The sequence below is a fragment of the Lissotriton helveticus genome, chromosome 4_1 (genome assembly GCF_964261635.1).
Source record: "Lissotriton helveticus chromosome 4_1, aLisHel1.1, whole genome shotgun sequence".
Taxonomy (NCBI): domain Eukaryota; kingdom Metazoa; phylum Chordata; class Amphibia; order Caudata; family Salamandridae; genus Lissotriton; species Lissotriton helveticus.
This window is the reverse complement of record NC_136063.1, coordinates 1,564,535,303-1,564,557,003: the sequence shown is the minus strand read 5'-3', so window position 1 is coordinate 1,564,557,003 and position 21,701 is coordinate 1,564,535,303. Positions and strand designations below refer to the sequence as shown.

At 45.7% G+C, this 21,701-nt stretch overlaps 1 protein-coding gene across 1 annotated transcript in view; it reads left to right on the top strand.

Annotated features, from left to right (window-relative positions):
- PKD1L1 (polycystin 1 like 1, transient receptor potential channel interacting) overlaps positions 1–21,701 on the top strand; it is a 1,793,388-nt gene that overhangs the window by 1,664,357 nt on the left and 107,330 nt on the right. The window contains exon 61 of the mRNA XM_078688182.1: positions 19,004–19,234. Coding sequence (XP_078544308.1) covers positions 19,004–19,234 — 231 coding nt within the window. The remainder of the gene's footprint in view (positions 1–19,003; positions 19,235–21,701) is intronic.

Below are 21,701 nucleotides of genomic sequence, written 5' to 3'. Positions count from 1 at the left end.
TGAGGAATTGCCCGACGGCGTCGCCAGACTTCTTTTTTCTAGTCATCTCTGAAAGGGACTCCCAGACTCGACAGGCTGCGAATCTAGGTTGTAGTCAGCCACGATCGGCGATAGGAGTCGGTATGACGCCTTTGCGCCAGATCGCAGAGTGGCACATAGCCTTTCATATGGTTGGACACCAGCACACCAGATCCAGGTGGGCCTTTTGCGTCAGATCACTATGGGACAGATTTATTATCGTTGAGTGTATAAAGGGTAGACGTTTTTTGCTTGTCACTTTCATACAAGTTGGTCTTCTTTTCCATCGTTTTCCGCAGCTTTTGGCATATAGCGTTCAAGAGTGAGTCTGGTGATCTCCTCCTTCCCTGCAATGGCAGTTGTTCCGGTGGCGGTTCTAATGGTTGAGGCGAGGTATAGGTTGTCCCAAGCTCTCAGCTCTCTAGTACCCTCCGAGTACCGAATTGATTTACCTTTCAAATTAACTGGATACATTTATGTATAGATGGGTCTATCTTAACAGGCCTTGGCCTAACCTTTCCGGACATCGGATTGATGTGCTGGATTAGCCCGGTTATTACCTTCATGCATTTGTGGCTCTTAGTTTAGGTTCCAGGCTTATCTCCTTCCTACGCGACTCAGGGGTAGTATGACCCAATCAACATTGCGAGGATGAATTTCCGATGGTATCAGTACCAGCGTTCCCTTCATAGGGGTGCCATGGTAGCGGTGTGTTGGACACCGTCAGTCCAATTATTGTTTCCGATCCTTCAGCTATTCGGGCTCTTTATCGTGTACGCCCCTGGAGGCTTACTGTTCAGCATCGCAATATCTCGACGGCGAGATCGATCAGCGGATATGGGCGTTTAGCTCATCTTCTTAAGTGGTCTTGTTCCAGGACTCCGGCCATTCTGCTGAAACTTTCATATTTAGGTTGCGGTATACCTCCTTAGCCTTCATGACGGTAAAGGATTGTTCCATCCGGTTCTTGGTATTTTCGGTGACTGAGTCGCAACTTTCGTGCAGGGTGGACTCCATTTTGACATTTCAATGCCCCCTGGGTTAGCGGAAGCAGGTTCGGTTTCCTGCCTGACCGTATTATTTTTCTTTTTCTCATGACGTAGCGCTCATGTAGATCAAGGCTGTTGCCTTTATGGTTCACCGGGGAGCTACGGCCCCCGGGTTCATCGTGGCCGTTTAGTAAGCACGGGTCTGGGTTTGACTCATGGCCAGGTGGTAAGTACAGTTCTTCCCTAGGGTGTATGTATTCCGACTTACTTTGTTTACGATCAAGTTTCTGGTACATACAATACTTTTCTGGTTTTTCGAACGCGCTGAGGGCGTTCATTTTGTACTCTGGGTCCTTCCTTCCTGACATACGTTTCAGCGATAGAGGGTCGCTCTGTTGATGTGTACGCCTTTTTGGCGGCTTTGTGAGGCCTGATTTCCCTACTTGTGAATTATTTTCCAACTATTGTACGGGGACTTCAATACCTTGCACCTTATAGCCTCCATTTTGACCGTTTTTCTGCGGCTCATTCTCGGTCCAAGGCGAGTTGCTGAACTTGCGTCTGGGTTTTCCTTTTTATTACTAGGCATATAATCGTATGTCGACTGGACAGTAAATATTGTCAGGCTGTGTTACGAAGCATTCCGCCTTCAGGTGTTTCTATGGCGAGGCAGGGCCCGCGTTTTACAGGTACAGTATCTACTCTAAAAAGTTGCTCTGTCAGCGAAGTCTGAACTGCATGTGGTCAGGGCCTGGTCACACGAAGTCGAGATAAAGCACTTTATGAGTGTTTCTTCACATGCCTCATGGCTTACAACGAGGATTCTCGGATTTACTATCTGAGGTTTTCGAGTATATGTTCATATGTCTGTTAATGATCATTGACATTTTATATGTGAGTACGAGGCTATTACTGCCGATGATTGAGGGCCTTTTGACGGAATGAGTGTTAGAACCAATTGTGAGACGCAGTTTGCTCAAGTACAATACTTACCATTCTTGTTTTGATAATTCCCATTGTTGTGCAAGTTTTAATTCTTCTGATGGAGTTTCTCAGACTCTATTTAAACTGTATATTAGGTACCGGTGGGAGATTTAAGACTGTAGTTGTGTTGATAAGCGTTAAACTAGCATAATCCGAAGCCTCCGGTCCTGTAATAGAATCAAAAATTAGCTAGCATTCGCGCCAAGAATTTTCAATTCTATTAAGGACACGGAGGCGAGGATTATCCCACCTGGTTTATTACAGTATTGGTAATAATTGCCCACCCGCATGTACTTGATATTCTGTATCAGCAGAAGTTACGGGTTTTTCCTGTCTCATTCTTTTCAGCTTCGAGTAAAGATGAAGGAGCAGGTGTTTTTCTGGCTTAGAAGACGTGATATTTCCAGTTGACGATGGTTCTCCATGTTGAAGGATGTTATTGAGAATCGTATTCTGTGAAAAGGACTGGATTTATTAATGTGTGGACTGTATATGTTCGAGCAAAGAAAGAGGTGGAGACATTGGGTACAGCAGCTCTTATGGGGCTATACAGGATGTGATGTATGTACAAGCATCATGGGAAATGTAGTTTTTATTTGCATACAAAACGTTTTTCATTGGCTGCTGTGAGTAGCAAATATAAGAAAGAGAAGCATAATCCTCGCCTCCGTGTCCTTAATAGAATTGAAAATTCTTGGCGCGAATGCTAGGTAATTTTTGATCCTAGTCAGGTTAGGTCAGTAAAACTCTAATTGAGCCTGTGCTCACACTCTGGTAGCTTGGCACAGAGCAGTCAGGTTTAAATAAGAAGCAATGAGTAAAGTATTTGTGCACACAACACACAGTAACACAGTGAAACACCACAAAGTGACTCCACAACAGTTTAGAAATATAACCAATGCTTTTATGAATAAAATAAGACCAAACAACAAAACTCCAATAAGTAGAAGTCAAGATATCAATTTGTAAAGATCAAACCGTTTTGTAGTGCTTAGAAACAAATAGCGTTAACTGAGGGTATCTGTTCGGTCTGTACTGTGGCAAATCTAAAGGTTCAGGCCGACCTTGATGGAGCGTGGATCGGATACAGGGACCTACCTTGGCCTGCTGAACAGTGCCTTGGATGTATCAACGCCAAGAGCGATGCATAGAGCAAGGGCGGCGATGCGTCACTGTTGATCTCACAGATAGAACTATGAGTCAGTTCTAAGTTGCGCAAAGTCGAAGATGTGTAGAGAGTCAAGATGCGACGAACATCGGGCGATACGTCGTCAAACCACTCAGCTGTAGGCAATACTTGCAGCACAAAGTGATGCGTTGGCGCTGAGCCGCACAAAGTCAGAGATTTATTGGAAACAGGGGACGATGCATCGCAATCTATGCATTTTCCACAGTTCATGCAGTAGTGGTGTTGCATTGGAGTTGAAGCAAATGCACCAGTTCCGATCAGCACAGCGTCATCAATGTATGGATTTTCTGGGCTGCAGCACTGAAAATTCACTTCCAAGGGCTGGTACTGGATTGGCACCACTTGTCAGAGCAGGATTCACAGCGGCCAGAGTCCAGGTGCTGGTTGCAGGATGAAGTCCTTGATATCCCTGCGACTTCAGAAACAGGAGACAAGCCAACAATCACTTGGATATACTTTGGCTTTGGGCTGTAGAGATGCAGGTCCAGTCCTTCTCAATCCCAGGCATGAGCAGCAGGCCAACACGATAAAGCATATCAGCAAAGTGGCAGTACCTCCTGGCAGCATAGCTGACCTTCTTCCTCATAAATGTCCTCACTTCCAGAATTGTTCTAATTTGGGGGTGTCAGAGGTCCAGTATTTGTCCCCATTTGAGCCTTGAGGCAGGAAGAGCTGCTTTGAAGTGCACAATTCCTTCCCTTTCCTGCCCTTGCTCCAGACTCACTTCAGGGGTGTGTGCAACCCCTTGTGTGGGGAAAGGACACAGCCCTTTCAGGTGTAAAGTGCCAGCTCCTCCCTCCCATCCTGCTCAGGATGACCCATCAACATGCAGATGGCCACTAAGTCACACCTACCTTTCCTTTGTGTATGGCTGTCTAGAGGAGATGCGGGAAGCCCGCTGTTACCCACCCCAGACATGTATTCCAGAGACAGGCAGAAGTAAGAAAAGGCCACCTTTCTAAAAATGGCATTTTCATAACTGCAATTTAAAAATCAACTTCACCATCAGTTGTGTCTTTAAATTGTGAGTACAGAGACAACACATTTAGGGGTTCCATATTTTCCCAATAGGAAATGATGCTTATAAAATGTAGTAAGGCAATCCCAATGTTATCCAATAGGAGAGATAGGCCTTGCAGTAGTGAAAAACGAATTTAAGTTTTTCACTACTTCCAGGACATGTACAATTTTTAAGAACATGTCCTACTTTTTAAATACACTGCACCCTGCCCATGGGCTGTCCAGGGCCTACCTTTGGGGGTGACCTATAAGTAATAAAAAGGAAGGTTTTGGCCTTCCAGGTCATAATGTCAGCTCAAAACTGCACACACAGGGTCTGGAGTGGCAAGCTTCACACTTGTTTAAAGGGCTACGTCTGTGGGTGGCACAATCTGTGCCGCTCTCCCACTAGTGGTACAAAAGGGGGTGGTGATGGACGGAGCCCACTCTGCCACCCCAGTTCAGACATGGCCATATGCAAATCAGTCTGACCCTGTGCCTCATGGGAACAGTCCAGCCCGAACTGCCAAGCCATGCCTTCCCTGGACCGGAAACAAGCTCTCCCACTAGTAGCATTAGATTTACAGGCCCTGGACACATGTAGTTCACTTTACTAGGGGCTTATAAATACATTAAATATGCCAATTGTGGATAAACCAATGTTTCCATGTTTTAAGTAAAGAGCACATGTAGTTTAGCACTGGTTAGGAGTGGTAAAGGGCCCAGATTCCTAAAGCCAGCACAAACGATGTTAGCACAAGAATCAAAAACAGGAGGTCAGAAGGCATAAAGTCACAAAAAACCATGCCATGGATGCCAGGTCTAACAGCTATTCTCTTAGATCAGTGTGCAAATTGTAAATGGGGTTAAAGTGCATATGCTTCCCACTGCCCGTAATAGTACATAGATTATCTGATAAAGTGTTTATGACATGGATTGTGAGGTAGAGGGACCACTGGACTTCACCTAAAAGCAATTAAAAAGAGCAATAAAAATGCTGCTTCTGAAAACATCAGTCAGATGAAAAAATACCCAGTAAAAAATGTACAAATAAATCTAAAATGTAAAGTGAATGTTGTAAGGCTTACTGCCCATGACTTGGCAAATGGCATATTAAATGCTTATTTTTATTTATTTATTTGAAAGTTTTACAGAGCGCGAACAAGATCCTTACGGATATCAGAGCGCTTTACAAACAGAGTGGGATAAAAAGGCAAATGAGTAATAATTAAACAAAACATTTGAGCAAAGAAGTGCAAATGGTTACAAAAAGAAAACAAGGTAAGGTACCAACGGTGCATAGGAGGTCAATATACATAGTTATAGGAGGAAGAGTACTGAGTTCCGAGATTACAATAGTCAAAGTTCAGGTAAATTTAGCTAAGAGGAGAACTTTTACTTCTTTTTTGAAGGATGCCGTAGAAGAGATACGTCTGATTACTGGGGGGATGGCAATCCATATCCTGGGCGCCATCCCTGAGAAGGAGCGTTTATAAGTTTTTTTCTTGTGAAATCTCTGAGGTTTCAAAAGAAGATTGTGTTGTAGAAACTGACCCCTCCCTCCAACACTAAAGGATGAAATCAAATTGATGCCAGGCACTATCTTCTACACCGTGTACTGTTAGTGATGACAACACACACTTCTGAGGAAAAACAGCCCAAATTACAACCGATGCCCAGGCTGCTGGCACAAGACGCCTCTTAGTTCCCATTTTGATCAGTTACCAAATAAAGAGACGGGCGCTGGAAGCGGGAGTGCAAGAACAGATTTTTATTTCTCATGAGGAGAGCCTGTCATTTCGGACACGTGCACAATGTCTTCAAGAGGTGCTCTAACAAGTTTCTCTGAGGCTCCGTCTTTTATACACAGGTTTATGATGCACAAACATTCCTTATTGCAATAAAGAAACTTTGAAGTACGAAAAGGCACGTTTGGAATCCCAGCTTCAGGCCTATTCCCATACCTGTCGCTCGGATGTCGTTTCCCCTCCCAAATGTAACATGTGATTGTAATCTTGCAGCCGGACATTCCAACAGGACACGAGGGCAAGAGGGGGTGGTCAGATCTAAGGTTGGGCAGGCGATAAGATCGGGCACTTCAGTTGGTGTATCACGTTTTGCTATGCGGGCCAGGGGGGGTACATCCATGAGGCTTTGTTTTATGACTTGGGACCGGGTCGAGAGGCCAGGTGTAGCCGGGGGGGGGGTCATCAGAAGAGGGGAAGGGTGTTCCTGGGAGGAATGCAGGGGGTGTCGGTCAGGCAGGGGTGTCACTTTTAGAGAAGGGTCGCGCAGAGGGAGAGGGTTTTATGGCCTATGCATGAGAGAGTGGGGGGTGTTCAACGGGGGGGGCGTGCTGGGGATTTAACAAACGGGCAGAGAGGCCTTGGTGCCTAAAATGGCTGTCGTGTACGTGCGTGCATGGGCCTATGCTGGCGGGATGATGCGGTCAATGCTTCGCGGTATTCGTTCTGCTTACAGCGAGGGGTATGGTGAACACAAATGAACGCCGCTTATGTACATATACATTGTCATTTTCCACAGTCGCCGCTTTTTAACATAAGTTAGTTCATTTCCGTGTTTATCATAACTGACGGGGTGTACATATAGCCATGTGTGGTCAATGAAATAGTGTTTGTCAATACTGGCGGATTGCCTATAACCATGTGCAGTCGATGCGATAGACGAGGTGCAATACAGATGAATTTACATTAGTCGTGTTATATATACACGAGTCTAGAGATCGGTATACTACTCAGTCGGAGTCAATCAAGGAAATGTTCCGACACATTATGGAACCATGTTCTGACTCTCTCTCCGGCGGTATCAATGTACAGTCAAAAGTGACCGATGAAACATTTTGAAAGCAATACAAAGTGGTTGAGGGAGGAATTCAGTTCAATACAAGCAAGTAGTCAGGGGGGGGGTAGAAAGTTCAGAGAGGGGGGGTGTCTGCGCCACAGTGCCTTTTTAGCAGCGAGCCATCACTGGTAGGCTCTAGTAGTTCGTTTTCTTCCGTTGGCGCTGTTGAGCACCGGCGGTGGAGCTATAGGTCCAGCTCGGATCCATCCTTACACGTCGCAGGGTGCGATCTGTCCTCTGCTGTTAGACCACAGTCCTGTTTCCTAACTAATCTTTTTAAGGGTGCCTCATGCTGGGCACCTGCATTTCTTTCTCCTTCCGTGGCAAACCCTATTCTACCTAAATGCTGTTCTTCTTCTCTGAGTCAAAATCCATGTGGAAAAAAGGGGGGGGTTGTCGGATAATCGAGGGAAGAGAGGGCGGAGTGGGATCAGATCTTTGAGACAAACCAAGGGAGCAAAGGATAACGAGCAGGCAGGCCCATCAATCGGGCTCAAAGGGGCGGGGACTTCTGGCACGCGTGGGTCAGCAAGCAGAGGGCTTCAAGGCAGCCCTCCATCCTTTCATTTTCCGTGTTTGAGAGTGGTGCCTCGTCCCGCGTCTCGTTGCTCTGCGGCTCCACCTTTGGTCGAGGTCACATGTGCTTCATGATCTGCGGCTAGGCTGTGCGTCACGTCCGGCCCCTCTCCTCCGGTGATTGTGTATCTTTGAATGGGTACAAAACAAGCTTTAGAGAACTGGCAGGAGAAGACATTTATACATTTCAATTCCGCCCCCAATCTTAAGTAGTTGGGGATACGTTCATCGGTCACGGTCAGAAGTTATCACTATGGAGTATGTATGCGGGCATTTCTACTGAGTTTGTACTAAGTCTATTTGGCGTTCATTCCTGACGTATATGGAGAGAAGTCAGACTCCTATCAACTGCGTATTCCATCAAACTCGAAATCGGATCCTTCGGTAGAGACTCGTCTTTCTAACCCAAGCCCTGGCAGTCTTCTATCATCATGAGAGAGGGACAGAGGTTAAACATTCTTTTCTCGGGGAGCAACGGTTAATCAGGATCATCAGTTATACTTGGGGATATGGAGCTGGGGTCAATCGGGAGAAACGAGGACGCTTTGGACATCCGTACTTGGGTGCAGAGAGGTGGGGCAATCTGGGCATTGGGGATTGTGTTTCTAACGAACTGAGAACAGAAGGCCACTGACATATAGTCCCCCTATAAAAAGGGCCAGATTAGGGGACATCAGTCGTCTTACCTGTCCTTTCCTTCTTAGCCAATTCAAGTTCCATCATTTTACCGAAAGGAGAGGTAGTAATATGGCAAATTACAATTGTTTTAGTTTCTGTCAATTTTGCCGAACACCTTTGTGTTCAAAAACCAATTAGGCTTGTGCCGGCGGGGCACAACGTTACCACACAAAGGAAGAGGGAACAGGGGGACCCTCAGAGAGAGAGAGTCGTCCGCATTTTAAACGAACTATTCGGTACACGTACGACATGGAGAGAGAGAGAAAGAGAGAGAGAGAAACGTGTACAATAATAGGCCATTTAGTGCGCACACAACACAGAACAGCAGGGGTCAAGTTATATAGACACACAGGCTGAGGGACGACGTAGATCCATACATTACGTACACATGAATTCAGGCGGGGGGGGGAATAGTACATGTATTATATACAAGAATCCAAGACAAAACATAGAACAGTACTTGGCCAAAAAGATTTCTTCCTGCATGCTGCGCATCCTTAGTATCCTACTTAATTCATCTGGCTGCCTTTGCTGGTGGCCTCGGTTGCAAATACTTACACCTTTGTCAATTGTTCGGGAACTAACCTGGTTGGGCTAATACTCACGGTGGGATCTTCGAATCATTTTTAGCGAATGGGTATCCAGGCTGAGGCAACGGAGGGTGTCAGTCGGGAGAACAATGGGGCAGCTTTGAGTTTCATGTCTATGAGGGTGCAAGAAGGAGGTGGTAAATCTTAAACATTGACAATATTCCTAGTCTTCCAGGAGGAGGGTACTTGGGTAAACCTCACCCCGGAATATTCCTGAACCTTTCCCTATTTAGTTACCGTATGAATTTACTCATGGGTGCACGTCATTCTTGGTTGCATTATTTGGGGTGCCGGTTGGAGTCATATTTTGTCATACTGCAATAACCCGCCAAGTTTCTGCTTCAGGCCACCCTCCCAGTCGCTGGGTTCAGAGAGAGAGACAGTCGTTTCTAAGTAAGGGAGTGCTATATCTTTGTTTGTTCGTCGTGTATAGGCACCATGTTCAGACCCCTTTTCCCCATTCCATCGGCCGTTCGATCATCACTTAAGTCATACATAAAACATTTCTCTTATCAATCCAAACGTGTGCAACGTGTATTCAGTCGAGCTATACACATCAGGGCATACACGCGTGCATTCATATCACACAAATTCGTCACGTTCTCAGGGGCAGTCCCCATAGACAATATACAATTTTTCCGTGCGGAACCATGGCGTGTTGCTTAGGTCTTCTCCATACTTTAGTCGACGTTCCGATGTGACCTGCAGAAAAGAAGGGAAAAAGAAGGGGTGGGGGCAGCGTTTTAAAACACATCAGCGCGCATAAACCCGAAAATGCTTTTACTTTACCACATACTCGACCTATCTCCGCGGGATGCAGTCCCTTTCATCTCGGCGTTTAAGCCCAGAGGGACCGGTAGTGCGGGAGAGATAATCATTGATGGACTGTGTATTGCATAGATCGCCCAAGTGTGGTATTACGGATCGTGTGTAGGGAAGGGTCAAAACAAAGGGCAGTCAGTGTAAAGTGGGGGGTGAACTCGTGCTCTCCTTCGAGGAGGAGGGATGGTCTACAGTGGTACAGGGTCGTTTTTTGTTCATCAGGCACGGAAACTAGAGGGGCTAGGTGGCATTCCTTCGGAGTGGCTTAGGGGCATCTGAAACAATTTCCCTGATACATGTGGCACATAAAGTAAAGGCTAAATACCGGGACCTTTATCGATTGCTTTACGCTGCACAAAAATAAAAAATATATTTTAAAAAAAACACACACACAACAAACCTGGACCATTCACATTTGCAATATTTCTGTGTACTTTGCTTTTTAACCTTTAAGTAATCGAGTTGCTTCATTTCACCTGTATTTTACTTATATCGGAAACAGTGGCCATTTATTCGAAACTTACCAATCTAAGCGCTACAACTATGTTTGCTTTTCAAAAAAACCTTTATTTAAAAACGTTGGCGCACAAATACGGGCCTACAACCACGTGGGCCGGCCACGGAGCAGACTGGAACTGTACATGAGGGGATATTTTATTTGAGGAAAACGTAACGGAGTCGGTGACCGTTGATTTCATAAAGGTGCGACAAGTGCAATAAAATCATATCCAAAATTCATTGTGGGCAAGTACCATAAGTGTCGAAAATTCGAACTTTCAATAATACGGTAATCAATGACGCGTCAGAACTTAATATTAATTCATTGTCCGAATGTTCAATCAGTACCCATCCCCTCCCGCCATGCGTTTCAAAAACTGCATACATATCTCATGATATCAAGGCTGAGCAACCGGAACACAACAGGGAGTTGCGAGTTTCATTTGTACCGGCGCCATTTTGGGTGAGGTCAGGCAGGTCCAAGTATAGTCAAAATTTCTCCACCAACTCGTGGTTGGACCGAAGCCTCTTTCGGCAGTCCAAAAGTTTCGTTAAAGGGCAACAGAAGGGGCCGTTGATATGAACCATCAGTCAAAGGGGGGAGGGAGGCAACAATCTTTCCTACCGGGTCATACTGGTGTTCCACCGGAACTGATCAAATTGGTAGTCTGCAGGATTTTGGTCATTCAAACTGAGGCTGGCGCCAGCATGAGAGCGCCAACGTCTCGTGGCTACGTCTTGGTCGTTCCGCGGGCAATCATGGCAGTCATTCCCCATCGGGGGGGGGGCCGCGGGGGTTGGGGCCCCTGCAGTTCTCATAGAATCTTCAAAGCTGAGGAGAACGCTTCTGGACGGGGGACTCCTTTTCTAGCTGACAAGCGACCAGGCCATCTTTGCACGCCAGGCCCAATCCTGCAGAGTCGAACGTTATTTTATGAGTTCCGCGGCAACCGGCAGTCGCTGGATCGCAAGAGCAGACGGACTCCAGCCTGTCGGGCGTGGCGTTGCACCGCAAGAGGGGTGGGCGCAACTCAGCTTGGTGAGTGAGGCGCAGGGGTGCAGCGCTGTGTCCCAAGAGTGGGAGGAACTCAGCTGGTTCGGGCGAAGCGCCGTTGTATCGCAACAGTGGACAAGACCCCGTCGGGTGAGTGGAGCGTTGGGGGTGCAGCTGAGGGGCCTCCACCTGGGGAGGTGGGAGAGGCTCGTCCGCGCCGCCTCTCCCTCCCAGTGCACCCCACGCCGTCTCCTGGTGCTGACATTCGTGATGGCCGGACCAGGCGATGAGAGAGGGGGGGGGGGTCGGAGGCATAAGCAAGACATCCCCCCCCGTGGCCTGCAAGGCGCCAGAAGAGGAGGATGGGAAGACCAGTACATTCCGGGCCATCCACCCCACGACCTCTCCGGCCAATGGCGGCCAGCCGGGCCCCGCCCTGCACGTGTCGAGGCCTCGTCTTCCGGATGGGCGTAACCGTGGACCTGTTGCACTTCGGGAGCTTCCGGAATGGGGGTAGGTATCTGCTGACTTGTATCTATCTTATGTTACCGTTATTGGGCGTGGCGGGCGGTGGGACAGACATGTTTGGAGCAGTGAGGGGCGGCGGAGCCTAGCTACCTCGTGGCTGCCGTGATGTCAAGCTTGGCTTCTGTCACCACTTTCATGTTTCTTATTGCGGGCTATTTCTAACGTTTCTTATTTCTAGCGAAGTCAACAAAAAAAAAACTCATCAGTGGCCTACTGATTTTGCTCGATTTCTTTTTCCTTCCTTTTCTAATGTGTTTCGTGCTAAAGTTTCTGTTAACAGGATACGGTGATTACTTCGTATTTTACATATGTCCTTTTTATTAGGGGCGCCCTCCGGTTGAGCCAGATGATCTACCTCTAATAAATGGTCCGGGTGGAACTAGTTTACCAATCAGTGGGGAGTAGATAGGCATGACAGATTACAACGGGGGACAAAGGTCCGCATTACCTACCCTTCACTACTTGCAAAGACTAGACAGAATATTTCTATTCCACGTTATTTGCAAACAGAGAATACCTCAGAAGAACTATTCCTTGAACAATAAATGTCCAGACAATCAATCAATCAGTGGGGAGAAAAACAGGCATGACGGATTACAACGGGGGACAAAAGTCCGCATTACCTATCCTTCGCTATCTGCAAAGGGAGACAGAATATTCCTATTCTTCTCTGTTTGTAGACAGGGAATATCTCAAAAGAGCGATAATCGATAAAAAATCGATAACAAACAATCAGTGGGGAGAAAGATAGGCATGACGGATTACAATGGGGGACAAAAGTCTGCATTACCTACCCTTCACTATCTGCAAAGGGAGACAGAATATTCCTATTCTTCCCCGTTTGTAGACAGCGAATGTCTCAAAGAGCAACAGAGCAACCAATCAATCAGTGGGGAGAAAAACAGGCATGACGGATTACAACGGGGGGACAAAAGTCCGCATTACCTATCCTTCACTATTTGCAAAGAGAGAGGAACGTTCCTATTCGTCGCTGTTTGCAAACAGAGAATGTCTCAAAGAGAACCAATACTTCAAGTAGCAACCAAGGCTAAATGGACCAATCAATGAACAATACCAGTATTTAAATACCGATTCCAATATAAACAATCAATCACTCAATCAATCAGATGGATAAAGTCATCCTATCAATCAGACGTAAAGACGTCCTACTTAACCTTACCCGGACCGGACCGTGTGGACAGTTCTTCGCCTTCCCTTTCCAGCGCCCGATCGTTCTCTTACTCCATGTTTTTACCGCAGCATTCCTGTGGGATCCCAGTCAGGACAGTAGGTCGCTTGAGAGAGGTCCGTTCGGAATCGGTGAAGTTCATTCAATCGGCAGCCGGACGAGGGCCCTCTCAAGGCAGGTATACTCCAATCGTTCAGATGTTCACCCCATCGTCTGGACCTCTCTTACCGGACCTTATGTCGCTGATGGGCCCCGCGTTGGGACGCCAATTGAGGAAAAACAGCCCAAATTACAACCGATGCCCAGGCTGCTAACACAAGACGCCTCTTAGTTCCCATTTTGATCAGTTACCAAACAAAGAGACGGGCGCTGGAAGCGGGAGTGCAAGAACGGATTTTTATTTCTCATGAGGAGAGCCTGTCATTTCGGACACGCGCACAATGTCTTCAAGAGGTGCTCTAACAAGTTTCTCTGAGGCTCCGTCTTTTATACACAGGTTTATGATGCACAAACATTCCTTATTGCAATAAAGAAACTTTGAAGTACGAAAAGGCACGTTTGGAATCCCAGCTTCAGGCCTATTCCCATACCTGTCGCTCGGATGTCGTTTCCCCTCCCAAATGTAACATGTGATTGTAATCTTGCAGCCGGACATTCCAACAGGACACGAGGGCAAGAGGGGGGTGGTCAGATCTAAGGTTGGGCAGGCGATAAGATCGGGCACTTCAGTTGGTGTATCACGTTTTGCTATGCGGGGGCAGGGGGGGTACATCCATGAGGCTTTGTTTTATGACTTGGGACCGGGTCGAGAGGCCAGGTGTAGCCGGGGGGGGTCATCAGAACAGGGGAAGGGTGTTCCTGGGAGGAATGCAGGGGGTGTCGGTCAGGCAGGGGTGTCACTTTTAGAGCAGGGTCGCGCAGAGGGAGAGGGTTTTATGGCCTATGCATGAGAGAGCGGGGGGTGTTCAACGGGGGGGGGGGGGCGTGCTGGGGATTTAACAAACGGGCAGAGAGGCCTTGGTGCCTAAAATGGCTGTCGTGTACGTGCGTGCATGGGCCTATGCTGGTGGGATGATGCGGTCAATGCTTCGCGGTATTCGTTCTGCTTACAGCGAGGGGTATGGTGAACACAAATGAACGCCGCTTATGTACATATACATTGTCATTTTTCACACTTCTAAGAGGGCCATTACTTCCTTGTTTTATATGTATATGTTACTGTAAGGGGGTGGGTGGTGGAGCCTGGTCTGAAACAGGAGCAGCTAGGGGGCCCAGGAGGGTTTCAATGGAAGCAGAGTCAGCATAGGCAGGAATCCTTTTTAAAGAGGGTTTTATTTTTATGGGCACAGTATAGGTTTTCCTTTGGCGGCTGGTTAGTCTTTCCCTCGCAAAGGCGGCAGGGTCGTAGGTGGTCCGGGCAGGATCCAGGTTGTCAGGGCCAGTGGTCCGGTCTTCACCTGAAGTCAGCTCCGGCAGCACCGAGGAAGGAAGGGAAACCGGATGTTAGAGGCTGCGTTCTCACGTTTTACAAGGACCAGGGGTGAGGGACACCAGTGCGCTCGTGTCTTTCACTCTAACGCGGGCAAGTGCTCATTAGGTGCTCGTGAGGTCGGGGGTAGGGGATGCAGGAGCAGGGACACACGTGCGGGGATCTTACGTGCTAGGGGGTAGCGGACTTTGTCCCAACCAACCCGCCATACGACCCCGTACCTGCTTGAGCCACACTCCTCCCGTGGGCGTGTGGCAGGGCGGATCGTTTCTCCTCGGCTCTCCTGGCCGCTGGCTTGCTTCTCCTGGGCTCCTCGAGGACTCGTCTTGTGGGCTCGTCAGGGAAGTTACAGCTGGGCACGTCCGTGATTCTGCTCCGCCGGGGCAACGCCTGGGAAACACCTCGCGTCCTCTCGACTCGGGGCTCGCGTTCTCCGCCTCTTCCTCCGTTCTCGGCTCTTTTGAAGTTGCCTCTTCCTGTGCAGGGGGCGGGGCTACCGCGCCGGTCTCCCAGTCCTTAAAGGAGACGTGCTCAGCCTCCGGGATCATAGGCCACCAGTATTCCGGATCACCCGTCCTCCACTCCTCTGGGTCCGGACGGTCCCGGGGCTGCATGGGGGCAAGGGAAGCACGTAAGTCAGGTGCGGTGGTCCACCAAGGGGTCATCAGCTCACCGGCCTCGGGGTCTGTTTCACCCACCCCGTGACAGTTACCAACCAGGAGAACCATTTGTAGAAACTAGCGGGTTTAAAATTATGACGGGAAAAGGTCTGGGGGCATTCCAAGCAGCATAAAAATTATTATGTTACCTAATAAAAAATAGGTTCTTGTTCTGTAAGAAGCCAAAAATGCATTGCATCTGTACAGTATATAATATTGTTGCTGTTAGGAAGAGTGCCAAGATATTGCCTTCTAACCTGCAGCGAGATGGTTCAGACTAACACAACGTGTGTAATGGTTTCTTCACCCCTAGCTGACATTTACGGACTGCTGTGTCTCTGGTTGCATTGACCAATTTCTGGTATAAGACCTTACTGGAATTATACCTAATCTAAGCCTTATGTACAAGGATCTTTTTATTTCTGGATATACTGGTCCAAGTAACATTCAAAAACAGGGAAAGGTTTAAAGGCCTGGAACGCTTCATTAACTTGCCCCACGAGTGTGCAGTGTTATAGTCCCAAAACTTCTCTTTTACTGGATCCAGGTTAATCCCGTTTAATGCCCATGTCTCTTGAAAACAGCAGATACAATTGGAGTTGATGAACGTGATACAGTCTTGGTCCTTGAGTTTAGAATTAAATCCTGTTGTATTCCAGCTTAGAACTTTTCTCTGCACGTGAGGCAAAAGGACAGGAAGTAGATCCTGTGGAAGGTGGGTTGGATGTGTTGGTCAACGTACCAAAGGTAATGCTGTTGACAGTGGTCAGGTGTTTGGGATATTACTGGGATGTAGAGAATTCCTAAAAGTGGGCCTTAGTGTATCTTCAGGCAGATGTTCACTCCTGGCCATCGGTACATATAGATTTATACTTAACTTTTCCAAATCATTTCTGAAGTTGCTGCTAGTTGGGGCTTAGGCCACTATGTGCACAGTGATCTGTTGTTATGGTTCTCAGGATTGAGGTTTGTGGGTACTCAAAGATAAAGGGATAGGGTTTAGGTCTTCCTTCAGATATAAGCATTCCCCAGTTAAATAAGACCCCACCCGTGGACAAAATTGATTCAACTTTAGTCTTATTTGGCCACCATGTTCTAGTGATTTATCGTACATTGATAGCTGATGGATGAAGCCGACCCGGGATAACTCACAGGAGGACACTCAGACTGCAGTGTAGCCCATAGTAGGGTGAAAGTACATGTAAACGTGACCTTATGTGGCGTGCGCCCTGCGTGAAGATGAGCAAAGTGATGTGATATCCAGTTGTTAGGAAACGAGAAGAATGCAGGTTGTCAAGGAGCTCAGAGAATTCCACTTGGCTGCACAGGTGAGGAAACTGCTTGCACACACAAATTAATCAAGCTCTAGAGTAAATCCTCACAGGGAGTAAAACTAGCCAAAATTCCTCGGGTTCCTTAGTTTAATTTCCTTATTGAAACGGTGCTCACAGAAAGGGTGCGATACAATAGATTACCAAAACTCCAATGGAAATGACGAAAGAGATCAAAGAAAGTCAATAAGGTACAAAAACGGCATAACATCAAATTTGCAGGATATCCACAACACGAGTAGCAAAGTTTGGAAATAAAGATGTTTTGTAGATCCCTTAAGTAATCCGACTAAGGTTCCTCAAAAACGGCAAAATTCACACACAAAATAATAATAATGAAGTAAAGGCAGTTAATCCGTGCCTGCTCGTAGCCAGTGTTAAAAAGTATCCAGTCACGATAATCATGAAGCAGAGAGAAGGAAATACTTCAACGAGGTTTATTCGAAGGTGAATCGGTTCATTCGTAGCTTACAAGTACAATGAATTCCAACGATAAACCCCAGTACCTCCCTACCTTCCACATATAATCAAAACATAACATGTTTATTCAGAGCGAGCCAGTCATGAGCTGCGACAAGAATGCCATGCTCTCGACAGCCACGCTCCATGCACAAGACATATATGATCAAAAAAACTTGACTGATTTAGTAACAAATATTATCTAGGTTAACTTGTCTAGACATGAAAGTGATTTCATGAGCATCAATAGATTGTCTATTCAAAATATCGTGCTGCCCTCTAAATTGATAGAGCAGAGTGAATAGAATAATATGTTGGATAGTATCAACAGGTGCTTCCTTGGGTATTTGTAGCCTGGAGATGTCACTTCTGGACCCAGTGCCATCATTACTTAACACCACTCCTAAATGGATCTCAGTCTAGGATCTTAATTGTGCACCCAATATAAAATTGGTCACTGTATATGTTGCTTTCTGCTTGTATGCATGCCCGGGGAGCTGGTCTGGTTGTGGGCGGATAAACATTTCTAAGGTTGTGATAGACTTGAGAATTTACCACCACTCTAGATGAAATGGTAGGAAGCCAAGGGGCTAAAAGGGAATAAGCAGTATTAGAGGTATCTCCTGTATGACCCTTGGAGGGCAGACTGTTTAATAGAGCATGGCGGACTGCTTGTTCTGTGTCTGAAACATGAGTACATGGTCTAATGTATCTAGAAACTGTTTGGGCATCAGAAGATGATTCAACAATGGCTTCATAGGTAATCATTTTAAGGTTGTGGATAGCTATTTGCACCGTTAGGTCAGATACTATATTTACCTCTTCGTGTTGGCAAGATGACAAATGGGATCGCTGGGGAAGATCTGTAGGAATCTTGTGTACATGGTTGTACTCCCGCCATGTAGAGGGGCACTAAGGGGCCCGTTTGCCATTGTGCCCCTTACATTCTCTTGTACAGGATATAGTAAGAGTATATTTGAATCATGCAAATTTTCCCCTCTGGCTCCTCTTTGCGGACTAGCTACATCGTCATTCACTTCATCAAAATGCTTTTGAGTGGTTAGCTTTATCATTTGCTTCTTATTTTGGGGTTTCCTAATAATTTTGAATAACTGTTGCTTCTGGGCCTTTTTTGGGGGGGGGGGCTCTGCTGTACTGAAAGAGGGCTTTATTTAAAATTTGAGATTGAATCACTCATAGTGTCATCAGCTATGGGAGATGGGTGTTGATGCTTTTTGATGCAGGATAGGAGATTTAGCTGACTTACCTGCCAATATCTGGCACATTCTCCTAGCTATGTCAGCTCTGGGACACCGGGGGTCATGATTTCCTTGCTCACCTTCCTTCCTTCCTTCCTTCTTCCCTCACCTTCACCTTCCTTGCTCAAACTATTGATATTATTTTAGGTGTGATATCTTGTGCTGTGGACTTCTTATGGTCTACAAAACACACAAAAGAGGCCTGAGTAGGTTTAGACCCAGCAGGGGGCGACTCCCCTCTGACACAATCAAAACACAAAAGTGCACCCCTGGGTCTAAAACTTAAGTGCAGTGCGGGGGAGTCCCTTTTAAAGGACAGTTTCCCTCACCCACCCGTGGGTGACATGCTTCATCATCGGGTAACCTCCTCGCACCGCAAACCTAGTTGCAGTGTGGGCTACAACCCCCTCACTGTGAGGGAAGAGCTCAGGGATGTTTTATGATGTAGCGAAGAGGTATCCTAAAACTTTGAGATGAGCCGGGCGTGGAGGGAGTGAAAAGGGGAAGTGAAAGTGACCTAAAACGAACTCCCTGGTATGTCAGTACATACTTTAATGGGACATCCAGAGGTCAGTATTAAAAAGGTTGAGCTTTGGCAGGGGAATTAAACCTGTCATAGGCTAATACTGGTCAACATGTTTCAGCCTAATGCCTTCGCAGAGGTGTAGTGGCATTCTTCAGGACCAAATGTGAAGGTTGAGTGATAAAAACATTATACCTTTCAACTGTCTGCATATGTGCCCTGTTTGTGCATCCAGAGTATCACACAATGCACAGCCATTTCAACAAATTCAAGTAAAATGGACTGGGCCTAAAGGCTTTGCCAATGACTTTTTAAATTATTTTCATTATTTTTATAATAGATGCATGTTTTGGTTGTTTTCTTTTAGGTGACTGGCATTGTGTTTATGGCAGCATATTCCACCCTGGGATACATCCTGTTCATGTCTAAGTCCTACACATTTAGCAGCATTGCAAGAGCATGTCAAACTGTTCTATTGGATTTCTTGGGAGTCGGCGAGATGAAAACATTTTCCTCTTTCTACAAGCTCAACCAAGTCTCTGTAGCTTGTTATTATGGAACTTATTTCATCATAATGACAGTTTTGTGGACCGGAATGGTATGTACTGTTCTGTGATATTATTTTAATTTAATACCATTATCTTATGTTTCATTTTGTTTCATTCTTTTTTGGTTCTAAATACGGTTGTGTGCGCCTGATTTTGTAGCAATAAGTAATCCATTTTCCCCTTTAAGGCACTTTACTATCCGACATTGACAATCTTGCTTCTGGAATAATTTCTTAAATGGTTTACAGCTCTTTTTCATAGTTCTGAAAGTGCTCTTAACCCAGCTCATGGGAACAAGAAGAAGGTCCTGATGAGTAACAAACATATAAACCGTGTTCACTGGAGCAATTGATTCATAACTTTAATCTGGAGTGCCAAAACACAGCGCACCTCAGTGTCAGAGACAGACATATCCTGTAGGCAATGTTAGCATGAGAAAGAAAACATGGCTGCAGCATTTTGGAGTTATGCTAAGACGGGTAAACACATGCAAAATGTTCACAAACCGGCCTTTTATGCTATTTGATTCTACAATCTAAGACAAATCATTAATCAATTTTCGTAATGCCTATATCACCTTCATTACTTTTCAAAGTACCAGAATTAGGCTTTCTAGCAATATCATATTCATTGTCACCATCATCATAGACTGTCAGTGGGTACGTTGAGAAAGTACCCTTGCCTCCAGGGATGCTTGTGATGGACGCTAATGCACGCTTTGTGGGAATACAGATCAGAAGGACAACAATAATGATCAAACCTATTTGACATATTTCCATACCTAAACCTTCATAAACGCTTTTCAACCATGACATTATGTTCCAACTTTCACACCCAACGCTATCATTGATAGTGGGCTGTGATGAGGGCCTTCATGAACTTTTGTGTAGGTGTATGAGTGACTGGATTATTGGCCGCGTGCATGTGAGATGGCTAGAGCCGAGGATAGTTCTGCTCTGATTTTGGGAAAAGTATTGGCTGCTGAGAGAGGCCATTGTGGTATTTATTGCCTATGACTGAATTTTAATGTTTAATTTGTTGCAGAGTAAAGTGTGCATGGTGAACATTGAAGCGAGAGCATGGTTTTACATAGGGTAAAGTTATGGGATTAGGTTGGTAGCTAGTATGTCGATAACAGAATATTAGGGCTTTTGGAAGTGAAGGAAATACTTCATATTTAAAATGCTTTACACATATATTTGCATTGATCTGGAACACGCAAATATATTTAATATGTGACACTCTCGTTAAAGTTAACCATAGCTCATGTAGGCCTCAATTTAAAATGGCTGATGTTCAGTTCTAATATCTTTTTCTTGTGTATTTTTCCTTCTCATTACGGGAGAAAGGCTGTATGCACAGATAATAAATGATGTATCTTTTGTGTTATTTCTCACGTGAATGCTTATCTGTGTGTATTCTTCGGAGAGTGAAATAGTGAAGAAGCACCTGGGAATGAGAACAGCTTGGTACCTGTTTATCATCATACCAGAGATGTCGTGCCTAAGGTCGTTAAGCAGGGACGTCATTGTGTGTTAGCCAGGAAAGTTAACAAAGCTCACCTTATGAGAAATGTACACTAACCTGACTTTTCCCCATTATGGGAATTGTCTGTAGGTGTAGCGAGTTTGGGAAAATGTGTTTTTTATCCAACTCAATGTAGATTTTCTGGTAGTTTCCTTTTCTCCTCCTTTTAGACAGGATGTCGTTTTTTCCTTGCTCACAGGAATTAAACTTGTAGGCGATTACCTCCCCCATTCGCTCTACTAACCTTTATTTGATTCATAGATATTGCCTTTAAGAGGCTATTCATGTGGACACCTTCTGTCTGACTCCTCCACAACTTTCCTGTCATTCCTTACCTTAGCTGAGTACATGCGATAGTAAGAAAGGAAACTAAGGATATGAAAGATGGAGATATGGAGGGAGGGGAAGGAATGGATCCTCTCAGGTATTAGGAGCTTATCTTTGACCCTCTTACGGAGATAAAGATCTGACAGCCTGAGCATTTGAATAAAAAGCAATAGACCAAGCTGTAAGGCATTGTGAGACACTTTATTAATTCATAATGTCTTAGTCCCTTCACTTCCGATATTGAAATAAATATTCAGACTCCAGTGTAGCCCATAACAATAGCTATATCAAGTATATGATCAGAAAACCATGACCGATATGGTCACCAATATTATCTAGGTGTACTTCTTAAAACAAATGTAACCCTGCAGTTTCGAAATTTAATAAGTTACACCACATTCGTTTACTTCTGGAAGTTGATTTGGCCTGGAGGTGCTGCGCTGTGTTTAACGCAACATTGCATTCTGAAGATGAAATGTAGGGGAATAACTTTTTAATAGTTAGTGGGTTGAACTTAGGTTGCATGCTGCATTCTAGGAGTGTTGTACTCACTCATAGTGGTATAACGAAAATGATGCCCCCACCTTCAGAATAAGAATAATCATAATAATCATAATAATCATAATAATAATAATAATAATCATAATAATATGTGAAAAGATT